This window comes from Oncorhynchus kisutch, linkage group LG7, assembly GCF_002021735.2.
Source record: "Oncorhynchus kisutch isolate 150728-3 linkage group LG7, Okis_V2, whole genome shotgun sequence".
Classification (NCBI taxonomy): domain Eukaryota; kingdom Metazoa; phylum Chordata; class Actinopteri; order Salmoniformes; family Salmonidae; genus Oncorhynchus; species Oncorhynchus kisutch.
In genome coordinates this window covers 1957441-1974270 of record NC_034180.2, presented here as the reverse complement: position 1 = coordinate 1974270, position 16830 = coordinate 1957441, and the positions used below count along the sequence as shown (strand labels likewise).

Sequence of the window (16830 nt, the reverse complement as noted above, 5' to 3'; positions counted from 1 at the left end):
AGTTGAGGATCTCTCACACACAACCCTCCTCAACCCTCTCTGTCTACCCTCTCTCTGTCCTTGTCGTCCCTCTCATTCCTCTTGACCCTCACCTCTCTCACCAATCTGGCTCTACTCTCTCTCCCTTTTCCCTCCCACCTCTTCCTTTCTCTCCTCTTTCATTTGTCCTCTTCCCCTCTCTCCTCACCTTTTCCTCCTCTCCAACCTTCTCACTATCCTCTAACCCCCCCCCTCTCTCAATTCAATTCAAGGGGCTTTATTGGCATGGGAAACATGTGTTAACATTGCCAAAGCAAGTGAGGTAGATAATATATAAAGTGAATATATAAAGTGAAATAAACAATTAAAAATGAACAGTAAACATTACACATACAGAAGTTTCAAAACAATAAAGACAATCCAAATGTCATATTATTTATATATATATATACAGTGTTTTAACAATGTACAAATGGTTAAAAGACACAAGATAAAATAAATAAGCATGAATATGGGTTGTATTTACAATGGTGTTTGTTCTTCACTGGTTGCCCTTTTCTTGTGGCAACAGGTCACAAATCTTGCTGCTGTGATGGCACACTGTGGAATTTCACCCAGTAGATATGGAAGTTTATCAAAATTGGATTTGTTTTCGAATTCTTTGTGGATCTGTGTAATCTGAGGGAAATATGTCTCTCTAATATGGTCATACATTGGGCAGGAGGTTAGGAAGTGCATCTCAGTTTCCACCTCATTTTGTGGGCAGTGTGCACATAGCCTGTCTTCTCTTGAGAGCCATGTCTGCCTATGGCGGCCTTTCTCAATAGCAAGGCTATGCTCACTGAGTCTGTACATAGTCAAAGCTTTCCTTAATTTTGGGTCAGTCACAGTGGCCAGGTATTCTGCCGCTGTGTACTCTCTGTGTAGGGCCAAATAGCATTCTAGTTTGCTCTGTTTTTTTGTTAATTCTTTCCAATGTGTTAAGTAATTATCTTTTTGTTTTCTCATGATTTGGTTGGGTCTAATTGTGCTGCTGTCCTGGGGCTCTGTAGGATGTGTTTGTGTTTGTGAACAGAGCCCCAGGACCAGCTTGCTTAGGGGACTCTTCTCCAGGTTCATCTCTCTGTAGGTGATGGCTTTGTTATGGAAGGTTTGGGAATCGCTTCCTTTTAGGTGGTTATAGAATTTAACGGTCTCTCTCTAACCCTCCCTCTCCCTCTCTAACCCTCTCCCCCCCTCTCTCTGTATAGCGGCCAACCAGAAGGAAGCCCTGAAGGCTCCACAGTCCTTCCATTTGAAGCAGGAACCCCGGGCAGAGGAAGAAGAGGTGCGGAGGAGCCCCCGGAGCCAGCCCAGCTACTCCTCCTTCTACCAGGAGCAGGGCGCGGCGCTGGGGGCCACAGGGCCAGCAGAGGTCACAGCAGACAGTGGGGGCCACAGGGGGACCCTGAAGGGACGCGAGGGAAGCCCCATGGGAAACAAGAACAGTCTCCTCAGCCAGGACATCAACTTCAAGGTGGCGTCGGAGCTGCTGATGAAGCTATCAGGTAAGGTAATGGGCTGTGGGTTGGGTGGGGTATTTGGTGTGTGTGTGTTCCGGGTTGGAAGTGATGTTTTTTGACAGCACAATACACACATTCACGGCCAATTTGATCATAAAAAAGAATTAGAACATAGTTGATGTTTCTCTATATAGGATAGTGCAAGTAGAGATTGGATTCAAATGAGCTCCACAAACCTTAACTTGACCTATGTACTGACAAGGCGTGCAAGTATTTTAAAACTCTACTCGGTGATCTCACACATCTGAGTATATAATTCACCCATGTTGATCTGGAGATTGCAGTGGAAGGGTAGTGACTGGGTCAACATGGTTACAGTTAGTGCCTTAAATCAGCCAATAGGAATGAATCAGTAGAGAGGTCAAAGGTGACCCAGGTCCCTGCCATGTAATGACATGGGTAAAACCATTGTACTGTGAAATGTTTATCTCTTACACTGAAACTCAAAGCTCTCTATTTTGGCACCAAAGCCTTTGTGTCCTCCCATGGTAATATCCAGGTCAAAGTCCTCTCTCAACACCTCTTCTCTTTCTCTCCCTCATGTGTATTCCTCTCCACTTCCATTTGTTTCTCTCTCTCCCGGTTTCTGTTCTCTCTCTTTCCGTCCTCCTCCTCCCAAGTTTTTGGGGTGGAAGATGGGCAGAAGGGTCAATTATTTTTCATGTTCAGTCAATATCCTTTTCCCGTCCTGCGGTCCCCCGTCCGAAACAAACCAATCGATGGCTGCTGGGTCCATCTCCAACGGTGCGCTACAGTGAACCTCAAACCTGGCCCCCCTCTCACCCTTGCCCCTCTCTATGAAAACGGAGATGACGGAGGGAAGAAAGAACACCCTGTCCTAAACCGTCTTCTAGTTTTAGCATGTTCTCTGTTATTTCTGCTGCAGTACAGGTTATGTCATACGAGAGGCCCCTCTCACCCTCGACTATATGAGACAGCGATAGTGAAAGGATGGAAGGACTGAAAAGAACACCCTGTCCTGAACCGTGTGCTAGATTTAGCATGTTTCATGTTATTCGCTGCTACGTAATTATAGTGTGTTATCACGAAAGTGTAGCCTATCTGCTTATTTCATTTTCAGCTGAAAGCGTGTGTCTGTGTGTAGCTTGTAGGTTGTGTGTGCTGTAGGTGTTGGTGGTGGGTGGGTGTTACCGTGTGTGTGTGATCTCTTGATTTCATGTAATTCCATGCTCTGAGGGAACACTACTGTGTGTGTGTGTGTGTGTGTTTGCTGCGGGGTGTATAGTGTAACACAGCAGTTGATAACAGTACAGTGATCTCTCAGCTTCATGGCCCCTCATCTCATCCTGTACCCTCACACACCAGCTGCCATTGTTCTGTTCTCTCTGGGTCGCCCTGTGTCTACAGTGAGTCATAGTCACTGCCTGGGAGCGCTGCTACACTATACACTACATTACACTATACACCACACACTATACATTACGTGTGTGTGTGTGTGTGTGTGTGTGTGTGTGTGTGTGTGTGTGTGTGTGTGTGTGTGTGTGTGTGCGCACGACAGGGATGATGAGTGTGAGAGAGAGAGTTGAACAGAGAGGAGGTGGGAAGTCTCTGAGTGATTCCTCCACTACTGCTGCTTGTCCTTTGTTCTTTTTTCCTCACCATCATTCCCCACCTCTGGGCCAACATGCTCACCACACCACCACATCCTCCTTTAGCATCCGCTAGCATTCAGAGCGCAAGCCGTTAGCCTGTCAGTGTAGTTTAACATTGGCCAGTTAGCCTGTTAGCCTTTGTAATTTAGCAGCATGCGATGAGACAAATTAAGGATTGTAGCTTTAAATACTTCAAATATCTTTCATTGTGCTCACCCCCCTGGAGCTTAGTAGAGCGAGTAGTGCCGTTGTCCATTGCCATGACAACAGCAGTGGGGTCGTCTGAGGGAGTAGGAGAGAAGGTTGTCTGGTGTGATGGCTGTGACAGTGAGTCTGGCCCCTTAGTCAGACGGCCTTGAGGTTAGAGAGAGGAACGGAGGAGGGGGAGGCCAAGGGGAAGGTAAACTCCGTATGAGTCATCTGCGTCACACGGCCACGAGGTTTCAAGGACGTCTACTCCGTCACCTCTGACCCCTTGCCGACTCCGGCGCAGGGAGGCACGCTGTTGGCTGAAAGAAAGTCACATGGGTGCGGTTGAGCACAGATTGAAAAAAAACCTGGAGATCTTACAATAGACTGGTTAAATGAATTGTAACCAGAGAGGCTCCTCCTTAAACCCACTAATATGGAATAGGCTAGATGTAATTAAATGACCGGACTAGCTCCCTTTCAGTTGACCAAGGCAACCATCAGGAGAGCAAGGAGGACTGGCGTCAAAACTGGCCATTGTGTACTCTGTGTTGCATCACTGCTTTAACTAGGTCACTTCTGTTTCTCTCTCTTTCGCTCTTTTTCTCTCGTTCTCTCTCTCTCCTTATCAAATGACGGTGGTGGCGGTAGCGCCCTGTCTCCACCCCCCGCATCTGTTTTAAAACATGCTGTTAGCACGGTTAGCGTCTAGGGGCTAATTACAGTAGGGCTAAACAGTCCCCTGCGCTGCTGGCTAACGCCTGCTAGTGCCTGTTAGCAGATGGGTACTGGTATAGAGGGTACAGAAGGACATCAGGGGACTGGGAGGAGGGGGTGGGGGGGGGGGGGGTACAGTGCCTTGAGTGATACCCTTTGTCCCAGACAGGCAAGCTGGCTGGCAAAGTGTGGGTGATGATGTCCCTGCCACCCACTGTCCCTGGTTCTATCTACCCCCTACCCCCCACCATGGGTGTGAAGTCACACCTGTCTCCTAGCAGTGAGCCTATTTCCGACCCAATATACCACCCTCCGTTTCGTCTTTCGTCACCCTCAGCGCCCTTGCTAATTAAGACAAGTGTGCCTGACATGGCGTCCCAGTTGGGGTCGTGTGGTTAAAGTGATGTGGGCTGTAGTAGAACCTGGTGATGGCTTGACAAAGAGATTGGACTAGAGAATACACTCTCACACATATACAGACCAGAATAGAAAAAGCAGGGGCGTAACGTTCACTGGGAAAGGCATTCCAGGTTAAGTTGATGAGAGAATGCCAAGAGTGTGCAAAGCTGTCATCAAGGCAAAGGGTGGCTACTTTGAAGAATATCAAATATATTTAGATTTGTCTAACACTTTTTTGGTTACTACATGATTCCATAGCTTTTGTGTGTGTGTGTGTGTGTGAGATATATATATATATATATATAAATGTCAGGAATTGTGGAAAACTGAGTTTAAATGAGTTTAAATGTATTTGGCTAAGGTATATATATATATATACATTTTCACAATTCCTGACATTTAATCCTAGTAAAAATTTCCTGTTTTAGGTCAGTTAGGATCACCACTTTATTTTAAGAATGTGAAATGTCAGAATAATAGTAGAGAGAATGATTAATTTCAGCTTTTATTTCTTTCATCACATTCCCAGTGGGTTAGAAGTTTAAATACACTCAATTAGTATTTGGTAGCATTGCCTTTAAATTGTTGATCATGGGTCAAAACGTGTCGGGTAGCCTTCCACAAGCTTCCCATAATAAGTTGGGTGAATTTTGGCCCATTCCTCCTGACAGAACTGGTGTAACTGAGTCAGGTTTGTAGACCTCCTTGCTCGCACACGCTTTTTCAGTTCTGCCCACATATTTTCTATAGGATTGACTTCAGGGCCTTGTGATGGCCATTCCAATACCTTGACTTTGTTGTCCTTAAGCCATTTTGCCACAACTTTGGAAGTATGCTTGGGGTCGTTGTCCATTTGGAAGATCCATTTGCGACCAACCTTTTTCTTCCTGACTGATGTCTTGAGATGTTGCTTCAATATATCCACATAATTTTTGTTCCTCATGATGACCTCTATTTTGTGAAGTGCACCAGTCCCTCCTGCAGCAAAGCACCCCCACAAGATGATGCTGCCACCCCAGTGCTTCATGGTTGGGATGGTGTTCTTCCTCCCCCTTTTTCCTCCAAACATAACGATGGTCATTATGACCAAACAGTTCTATTTTTGTTTCATCAGACCAGAGGACATTTGTCCAAAAAGTACAATCTTTGTCCCCATGTGCAGTTGCACACCGTAGTCTGGTATATTTGTGGCTGTTTTGGAGCAGTGGCTTCTTCCTTGCTGAGCGGCCTTTCCGGTTATGTCGATATAGGACTCGTTTTACTGTGGATATAGATACTTTAGTTCCCGTTTCCTCCAGCATCTTCACAAGGTCCTTTGCTGTTGTTCTGGGATTGATTTGCACTTTTCGCGCCAAAGTACATTAATCTCTAGGAGACAGAACGCGTCTCCTTCCTGAGCGGTATGACGGCTGCGTGGTCCCATTTGTGTTTATACTTGCGTGCTATTGTTTGTACTGATGAACGTGGTACCTTCAGGTGTTTGGAAATTGATCCCAAGGATGAACCAGACTTGTGGAGGTCTTTTTTCTGAAGTCTTTGCTGGTTTCTTTTGATTTTCCCATGATGTCAAAAGAGGCACTGAGTTTGAAGGTAGGCCTTGAAATACATCCACAGGTACACCTCCAATTGACTCAAATGATGTCAATTAGCCTATCAGAAGCTTCTAAAGCCATTACATAATTTTTGGGAATTTTCCAAGCTGTTTAAAACTTCTTATGGATCCCTTCGCGAGCCAATCCCTTTAGCGGGATCCAGTTGACAGCACCCAGTGAAATTGCAGCGCGCCAAATTCAAAAACAGAAATACTCATAATAAGAATTCATAAAACATACAAGTGTTATACATCGGTTTAAAGATTCACTTCTTGTTGATCCAGCCGCAGTTTCAGATTTCAAAAAGGCTTTACGGTGAAAGCAGACCATGCAATTATCTGAGGACAGCGCCCAGCATACCAACACATGAAAATCAGATTTCAACCAGGCAGGTGCTACACAAAAGTAAGAAATAACGATATAATTCATGCCTTACCTTTGAAGATCTTCTGTTGGCAAAATGTCCCATAAACGTCACAAATTGTATTTTTGTTCGAGAAATTGCTTCTTTATATCCCCAAAATGTCAATTTATTTGGCAAGTTTGATTCAGAATAACACCGGTTCCAACTCGCCCAACATGCCTACAAAGTATCTAATAAGTTACCTGTAAACTTGGTCCAAACATTTCAAACAACGTTTCTAATCCAAATGTATGTATCCTAAAAGGTAAATAATTGATACAATTTAAGATGGGAAATACTGTGCTCAATACCGGACGAAAACAAAGTGAAGCACGTTCCAGGTCGCGCGCACCAAAACATTAGAGTGCACCTGGAGTGACACATGGAAATAACAGGGCTACTTCTTCATTTCTCAAAGGAAAAACATCAACCACTTTCTAAGGACTGTTGACTAGTGGAAGCCATAGGAACTGCATGCATATTTCTATTAAAAAGGGATTGCCATAGAAAACTAATGGAAAACAGATTGAGCTCAAAAAATGTTTTCCCTGAATGGATTGTGCTCTGGGTTTCGCCTGCCAAATCAGTTCTGTTATACTCACAGACATTATTCAAACAGTTTTAGTAACTTCAGAGTATTTTCTATCCAAACCTACTAATAATATGCATATCCTAGCTTCCGGGCCTGAGTAGCAGGCAGTTTACTTTGGGCACACCTTTCATCCGGATGTGAAAATACTGCCCCCTAGCCCAAAGAGGTTTTAAAGGCACAGTCAACTTAGTTTATGTAAACTTCTGACACACTGGAATTGTGATACAGTGAATTATTAGTGAAATAATCTGTCTAAACAATTGTTGGAAAAATGACTTGTGTCAAGCACAAAGTACAGTCGTGGCCAAAAGTTTTGGGAATGACACAAATATACATTTTCACAAAGTCTGCTGCCTCAGTTTGTATGATGGCAATTTGCATATACTCCAGAATGTTATGATCAGATGAATTGCAATTAATTGCAAAGTTTGTCTTTGCCATGCAAATGAACTGAATCCCCAAAAAACACTTCCACTGCATTTCAGCCCTGCCATAAAAGGACCAGCTGACATCATGTCAGTGATTCTCTCGTTAACACTGGTGTGAGTGTTGACGAGGACAAGGGTGGAGATCACTCTGTCACGCTGATTGAGTTTGAATAACAGACTGGAAGCTTCAAAAGGAGGGTGCTGCTTGGAATCATTGTTCTTCCTCTGTCAACCATGGTTACATGCAAGGAAATACGTGCCGTCATCATTGCTTTGCACAAAAAGGGCTTCACAGGCAACTATATTGCACCTAAGATTGTACCTAAATCAGCCATTTATCGGATCATCAAGAACTTCAAGGAGAGTGGTTCAATTGTTGTGAAGAAGGCTTCAGGGAGCCCAAGAAAGTTCAGGAAGCGACAGGACCGTCTCCTAAAGTTGATTCAGCTGCGGGGTCGGAGCACCACCAGTACAGAGCTTGCTCAGGAATAGCAGCAGGCAGGTGTGAGTGCATCGGCACGCACAGTGAAGCAAAGACTTTTGGAGGAGGGTCTGTTGTCAAGAAGGGCTGCAAACAAGCCACTTGTCACCAGGAAAAACATCAGGGACAGACTGATATTCTCCAAAAGGTACAGGGATTGGACTGCTGAGGACTGGGGTAAAGTAATTTTCTCTGGTGAATCCCCTTTCCGACTGTTTGGGGCATCCAGAAAAAAGTTTGTCCGGAGAAGACAAGGTGAGCGCTACCATCAGTCCTGTGTCATGCCAACAGTAAAGCATCCGGAGACCATTCATGTGTGGGGTTGCTTCTAAGCCAAGGGAGTGGGCTCACTCACCATTTTGCCTAAGAACACAGCCATGAATAAAGAATGGTACCAAAACATCCCCCGAGAGCAACTTCTCCCAACCGATCCAGGAACAGTTTGGTGACAAACAATGCCCTTTCCAGCATGATGGAGTACCTTTCCATAAGGCAACGTGACAACTAAGTGGCTCGGGGAACAAAACATTGATATTTTGGGTCCATGGCCAGGAAACTCCCCAGACCTTAATCCCATTGAGAACTTGTGGCCAATCCACAAGAGGCGGGTGGACAAAGAAAAACCCACAAATTCTAACAAACTCCAAGCATTGATTATGCAAGAATGGGCTGCCATCAGTCAGGATGTGGCCCAGAAGTTAATTGACAGCATGCCAGGGCAGGTTGCAGAAGTCTTGAAGGGTCAACACTGCAAATATTGATTCTTTGCATCAACTTCATGTGATTGTCAATAAAAGCCTTTGACACTTATGAAATGCTTGTAATTATACTTCAGTATCCATAGTAACATCTGACAAAAATATCTAAAGACACTGAGGCAGCAGATTTTGTGTAAATTAAAATTTGTATCATTCTCAAAACTTTTGGCCACGACTGTAGATGTCCTAACCGACTTGCCAAAACTATAGTTTGTTAACAAGAAATTTGTGGAGAGGTTGAAAAACGAGTTTTAATGACTCCAACCTAAGTGTATGTAAACTTCCGACTTCGTGTGTGTGTGTGTGTGTATATATACTGAACAAAAATATAAACTCAACATGTATAATGCTGGTTTCATGCGCTGAAATAAAACATTCCAGAAATGTTCCATACGCAGAAAAAGCTTATTTCTCTCAAATGTTGTGCACAAATTGGTTTACATCCTGTTAGTGAGTATTTCTCCTTTGCCAAGATAATCCATCCACCTGACAGGTGGCATATCAAGAAGCTGATTAAATATTATGACCATTACGCAGGTGCGACCAGCCACCCGGACAGCTGGTGCAACTGAAAAGTGTTTCTGTCTGTAATAAAACCATTTTGTGGGGAAAAACTCATTCTTATAGGCTTTGCCTGGCTCCCCAGTCAGTGAGCCTATACGCTTCCAGGCCGACCCATGGCTGTGCCCCTGCCCAGTCATGTGAAATCCATCGATTAGGACCTAATGAATTTTTTTCAGTGGACTGATTTCCTTAAATGAACTGTAACTCAGTAAAAATCGTTGAAATTGTTGCATGTTCCGTTTTATATTTTTGTTCAGTATAGTTTAAACCGTACACTGATAATCATTTGTCCACACGGACTGCATAACAATAATTGATTGGCTTTATGAAATGCAGCAATACATGTTAATGTAGCCCAAGTGGTGGGTGGGAGGACATGACCCTGCCGTTTCATTTCATCACCACTGCACTGCTGTATCCTGATGCTAAGCCTGTTCCACTCTGCCTCAGTGCCCTGGCTGTTGCCCTCTCTGTGCCCTCCTCCCTCCCTTTCTCCTTCATTTCCTCCCTCCCTGGTAGATCTAGTCTTACCATGGCACTGATATCTTTAGGCACTCTTCCCCTTGGGGGACTATTGGGTCTTTGAACCACCCCCCCCACCCTCCCTCTCTCTCTAACAAACACACCACTCTCCGTTAGTCTCAGTGCAAGTGTTGCATCATCATTGTACTGAATTATTGAACGCTACAGTACCAGCCGATCTGAGAACAGATGTAGCAGCAGTATCACCCCTCCCGCTCCTGGCTGAATAAGAGGTAACTGGTCTAAGATCAGTCTCTGTCTGCTGCTGCTGTTTCGCTCCCCAGCTGACATGTTGTCTTCCACCACTGCATCCCTTTGAAGCAGCTGAACTCTTCACCCCTTTCTGAGCAGGTCGACCAGAGAGGGAGAGCGAGGGGATGAGGAGGGAGGATGTCATCTTATGACTCCTCCTCTTATCCGTCTCCTTCTCTCGCTCACTCATCTTTCTTCCTTCTCTCTCACCCTCAGGGTGTTCCTCTCCCTGGCACTCTCCTTTTTATTTTTTAAAATCCTTTCCTCTCATCCTCCCTGACGGCATCCATGTGTCTCTCCCAGCTCATCTCTGTATCCCCCCTCTGTCGATGCATCAAAGGTATACCTCGCGGTATGATACGGTAGCTTTACATGTGTTGAATCGGTAATGGTGTGGCTGTCTGGCTGTTCGCTGTAGGGCTTTACTGCTAGTCCTCTCCTCACCTATGTACACGCACACAGTCCGACTGGCTGTACGTTCTGATTGGAGCAGACAACGAAGGTCAAAGGTGAACAGCGAAACAGCAGCGCAGTCATTTTCACTCTGTCTCAAAAATGAATAATGCATTGTCAAGTAAAAGCAGACATGTATTTGTCCGATAAAATGTGATATGTACAGTGTGTTAATATAACCTGATATAGAGAGAAGATTACAGTATACTAGATAGCATATGGCTGTCTCTAAAGATACAGAATATATTAGCATGTAGCCTAAACACAATCCACACAATGTCAACATAATATACATTGGACTATGTATAGCCTACCTGTGTCATACATTGATCGGATAAGGTATGTGACGGAGTCAAGTAAACGTGATATCGACATTAGGGTTTTCCAAACCTGTTCCTGGAGAGCTACCGTCCTGTAGGTTTTCACTCCAACCCTAATCTAGCGCTCCTGATTCTAATAAATATCTGGTTGATAAACTCAATCAGGTTAGTTACAACTGGGGTTGGAGGGAAAACCTACAGGTCGATAGCCCTCCAGGAGCAGGGTTGGAGTTACCCTCCTGGAGGTTATCTCTCCCGGAACAGGGTTGGAGTTAACCTCCAGGAGGGTATCTCTCCCGGAACAGGGTTGGAGTTAACCTCCTGGAGGTTATCACTCCCGGAACAGGGTTGGCGTTACCCTCCTGGAGGTTATCACTCCCGGAACAGGGTTGGAGTTAACCTCCAGGAGGGTATCTCTCCCGGAACAGGGTTGGAGAGCCCTGCATTAGACCATACATAGCCTGCCTGTGTACATTGAGATCATGGCAGTGTATGGTACCATACAACCACCGTATATGATCAGTCAGAGCTGTGCAAGTGAGAGATTCTACACGACAGTACAGAGGTAGTGGGAGTTATCAGGTCACAACCCCTCTACTTTCTGTTAGAGGTGAACTGGTGTTGTGTTCCACTGCTCCTACACTAGAGGGGATGACACACACACACACACTTAGGAACAGGATTCATCTTTTTATGGCGCCAGAACATAATGTCATAGCCCTGGACATACAGTGGCATGTGTAGTGTGTGTGTTTTATTGTGCTAGATAGGTAAGTGAAGGCCATGCAATTTCACACAAAAAAAGACCACTTAGACCCCCCTACTTTGATGTGTTTTCACTGTGAGAGTGTCTACTTTCTGAGCGTGTGTGTGGGCAAAATGTTTGTGTGTGTAACCGTCTGACCGCTCAATGAATCTCAGCTGTGACGCAAGTGTGCTTATCCCAGCTCTCTCTCTCGGTGTGTGTGTGGCGCTCAGCAGTCCGCTCAGCCCATGATGGCAGGGGTGGTGAACCACAGACGGGAGCGTGCGTGAGACTGCCTGTCCCTTGGTTGACCCCGGCCTCGCAGTGCTCTCTACCCCCCCCCCTCCGCTCTGCTCTTGCCAGGCTCTGGGCACCTGATTTAAGGGATTAGTCGGCCGATGGTTGTCAGTTGTGTCTCCAGGGGGGGGTGACATGGGGTCGCCTAGGCTACCACCGCCCCCGAAACCTGGGTCCGGAAAGAGAACGCACTCAGATGGACGCACACACATACATCATGTAAACACACAGGCACACTGGGCTGACCGCACGCACACACACACACACACTGGTGCTCTAGCATGCACCTGGGTAAGCATTTCACTGTTGGTCCACACCTGTTGTTTACGAAGCATGTGGCAAATAAAATGTGATTTGATGCACACACACACACACACTGACTTACTCGCACATACTTTCAACTCCGAATGTAAACGCACCACTCAGGCTTGTACCTCACCACACACACACACTGTAGGTCGGGTTCAGACAACGGTGACTAGCCTCGCCCCTCCCAGGCTCAGCCATCCAGGAGAGGAGAGGTCACAGAGAGGGCAGGGTCATCACTGGGTTACTACTGCCTCGCTGCCTCCTCACCCTTCCCTGCCTCTCTCCGTCTATCGCTCTCTTTCTCCTACACTGCTGACCTCAGCATACCCTCTCACCCCTTCCTCCTTCCCCCCTCTCTCACTCTTTCTCTCTCCCCCTTCCATCTATCTCTCTCCTGTACTCCTGACCTCCCACCTCTTCCCCCCTCGCTACTGGCCCAATTTCATATATCCATAATCACCATGAGCATCCGTGTCAGCATGGCTGGAGCTCCCTGCTGCTCCTCACCACACACACACACACACACAGACACAGACACACACGTGCGCGCACGCACACACACACGCACACACACACACACACACACACACAGACACACACAACCTAGACGAGACAGTCAAAATCTGTTACCTCAGAGATCCTGATGCCGTGTACTGCCGGCCACCGGGACTATTTTTAGCGTCTGCTATTTGGCTAACCTCTTGAACACTGTCTGATAACCAGAGCGATGGGGAGGTTGGGGGGAGGTTACGGGAAGGTTTTTCCTCCATTATGGATTATCTAACCAACGTTGTTTTTTTATTTCAACCCTGATTTTTCAAATCTACTAAGAGATGCCCCGATTTACAAGAATCTAGATATGAAAAGACAACGACCGCTGTTGAATCAGAAGTGTTATTTTGTTTGACGGCAGCTGAAGCAAAGGGTTTTCAAGGAGGCGTTTGAGTTCACAACATCGTAACACCCCCCCGTCAAAATGCCCATAGGGCTGGAATGAGGTTACTGTTGTACTGTTTCATATTTAATGGTGGTAGCATATTTTCTGTTTTGTGTGCTCCACTGAGCCACACACACACACCATACGCTATCCTTGGATCATTGCTATTCTAACTTCCACGATGCATATAAGGCCCTGCCCCGCCCTCCTTTCGGAAAAGCTAACCACGACTCCATTTTGTTGCTCCCTGCCTACAGACAAAAGCTAAAACAAGAAGCTCCCACGCTGAGGTCTGTTCAACGCTGGTCCGACCAATCTGATTCCAAGCTCCAAGACTGCTTCCATCACGTGGACTGGGATATGTTTCGTATTGCGTCAAACAACAACATTGACGAATACGCTGATTCGGTGAGAGCGTTCATTAGAACGTGCCTTGAAGATGTTGTTCCCATAGCAACGATTAAAACATTCCCAAACCAGAAACCGTGGATTGATGGCAGCATTCGCGTGAAACTGAAAGCGCCAACCACTGCTTTTAATCAGGGCAAGGTGACCGGAAACATGACTGAATACAAACAGTGTAGCTATTCCCTCCGCAAGGCAATCAAACAAGATAAGCGCCAGTATAGAGACAAAGTAGAATCGCAATTCAACGGCTCAGACACAAGAGGTATGTGGCAGGGTCTACAGTCAATCACGGATTATAAAAAGAAAACCAGCCCAGTCACGGACCAGCATGCCTTGCTCCCAGGCAGACTAAATAACTTTTTTGCCCGCTTTGAGGACAATACAGGGCCACTGACCAAAACATGCGGACTCTCCTTCACTGCAGCCGAGGTGAGTAAAACATTTAAACGTGTTAACCCTCGCAAGGCTGCAGGCCCAGACGGCATCCCCAGCCGCGCCCTCAGAGCATGCGCAGACCAGCTGGCTGGTGTGTTTACGGACATATTCAATCAATCCCTATCCCAGTCTGCTGTTCCCACATGCTTCAAGAGGGCCACCATTGTTCCTGTTCCCAAGAAAGCTAAGGTAACTGAGCTAAACGACTACCGCCCCGTAGCACTCACTTCCGTCATCATGAAGTGCTTTGAGAGACTAGTCAAGGACCATATCACCTCCACCCTACCTGACACCCTAGACCCACTCCAATTTGCTTACCGCCCAAATAGGTCCACAGACGATGCAATCTCAACCACACTGCACACTGCCCTAACCCATCTGGACAAGAGGAATACCTATGTGAGAATGCTGTTCATCGACTACAGCTCAGCATTTAACACCATAGTACCCTCCAAACTCGTCATCAAGCTCGAGACCCTGTGCAACTGGGTACTGGACTTCCTGACGGGCCGCCCCCCAGGTGGTGAGGGTAGGTAACAACATCTCCACCCCGCTGATCCTCAACACTGGGGCCCCACAAGGGTGCGTTCTGAGCCCTCTCCAGTACTCCCTGTTCACCCACGACTGCGTGGCCACGCACGCCTCCAACTCAATCATCAAGTTTGCTGACGACACAACAGTGGTAGGCTTGATTACCAACAACGACGAGACGGCCTACAGGGAGGTGGTGAGGGCCCTCGGAGTGTGGTGTCAGGAAAATAACCTCACACTCAACGTCAACAAAACTAAGGAGATGATTGTGGACTTCAGGAAACAGCAGAGGGAACACCCCCCTATCCACATCGATGGAACAGTAGTGGAGAGGGTAGTAAGTTTTAAGTTCCTCGGCGTACACATCACAGACAAACTGAATTGGTCCACCCACACAGACAGCATCGTGAAGAAGGCGCAGCAGCGCCTCTTCAACCTCAGGAGGCTGAAGAAATTTGGCTTGTCACCAATAGCACTCACAAACTTCTACAGATGCACAATCGAGAGCATCCTGTCGGGCTGTATCACCGCCTGGTACGGCAACTGCTCCGCCCACAACCGTAAGGCTCTCCAGAGGGTAGTGAGGTCTGCACAAAGCATCACCGGGGAAAAACTACCTGCCCTCCAGGACACCTACACCACCCGATGTCACAGGAAGGCCATAAAGATCATCAAGGACAACAACCACCCGAGCCACTGCCTGTTCACCCCGCTATCGTCCAGAAGGCGAGGTCAGTACAGGTGCATCAAAGCTGGGACCGAGAGACTGAAAAACAGCTTCTATCTCAAGGCCATCAAACTGTTAAACAGCCACCACTAACATTGAGTGGCTGCTGCCAACACACTGACTCAACTCCAGCCACTTTAAATAATGGGAATTGATGTAAAATATATCACTAGCCACTTTAAACAATGCTACTTAATATAATGTTTACATACCCTACATTATTTATCTCATATGTATACGTATATACTGTACTCTATCATCTACTGCATCTTTATGTAATACATGTATCACTAGCCACTTTAAACTATGCCACTTTGTTTACATACTCATCTCATATGTATATACTGTACTCGAAACCATCTACTGCATCTTGCCTATTGCCGCTCTGTACCATCACTCATTCATATATCTTTATGTACATATTCTTTATCCCTTTACATTTATGTGTATAAGGTAGTAGTTTTGTGAATTGTTACCTAGATTACTCATTGGTTATTACTGCATTGTCGGAACTAGAAGCACAAGCATTTCGCTACACTCGCATTAACATCTGCTAACCATGTGTATGTGACAAATACAATTAGATTTGATCCTGTTTTTCAACCACTCCACAAATTTCTTGTTAACAAACTATAGTTTTGGCAAGTCGGTTAGGACATCTACTTTGTGCATGACTCAAGTCATTTTTCCATCAATTGTTTACAGACAGATTATTTCACTTATAATTCACTGTATCACAATTCCAGTGGGTCAGAACTTTACATACACTAAGTTGACTGTGCCTTTAAACAGCTTGGAAAATTGAGTCAATTGGAGGTGTACCTGTGGATGTAATTTCAAGGCCTACCTTCAAACTCAGTGCCTCTTTCCTTGACATCATGGGAAAAGGTAAAGAAATCAACCAAGACCTAAAAAAAAAGTTTGTAGACCTCCACAAGTCCAGTTCATCCTTGGGAGCAATTTCTAAACACCTGAAGGTACCATGTTCATCTGTACAAACAATAGCACACCATGGGACCAAACAGTCGTCATACCGCTCAGGAAGGAGACGCGTTCTGTCTCCTAGAAATGAACGCACTTTGGTGCGAAAAGTACAAATCAATCCCAGAACAACAGTAAAGGACCTTGTGGGTTCAAAAGTATCTATCTCCACAGTAAAATGAGCCCTGTATCATCATAACCTGAAAGGCTGCTCAGCAAGGAAGAAGCCACTGCTCCAAAACCGTAAAATAGCAAGACTACGGTTTTGCAACTGCACATGGGGACAAAGATCATACTTTTTGGAGAAATGTCCTCTGGTCTGATGAAATAAAAATAGAACTGTTTGGGCATAATGACTATCGTTATGTTTGGATGGGAAAGGGGTAGGCTTGCAAGCCGAAGAACACCATCCCAACCGTGAAGCACGGGGGTGGCAGCATCATGTTGTGGGGGTGCTTTGCTGCAGGAGGGACTGGTGCACTTCACAAAATAGATGGCATCATGAGGAACAAAAATGATGTGGATATATTGAAGCAACATCTCAAGACATCAGTCAGGAAGAAAAAGGTTGGTTGCAATTGGATCTTCCAAATGGACAATGATCAAAATGATCATTCTCTCTACTATTATTCTGAC

The 16830-nt window shown here is 45.8% G+C and overlaps 1 protein-coding gene across 4 annotated transcripts in view; it reads left to right on the top strand.

Moving 5' to 3' along the window:
* Window positions 1-16830, top strand: part of LOC116352875 (zinc finger protein 827) — an 86266-nt gene that overhangs the window by 42270 nt on the left and 27166 nt on the right. For all 4 annotated transcript variants that reach the window (XM_031828358.1, XM_031828359.1, XM_031828361.1 and 1 more), the window contains exon 5: window positions 1230-1526. In XM_031828358.1, coding sequence (XP_031684218.1) covers window positions 1230-1526 — 297 coding nt within the window. The remainder of the gene's footprint in view (window positions 1-1229; window positions 1527-16830) is intronic.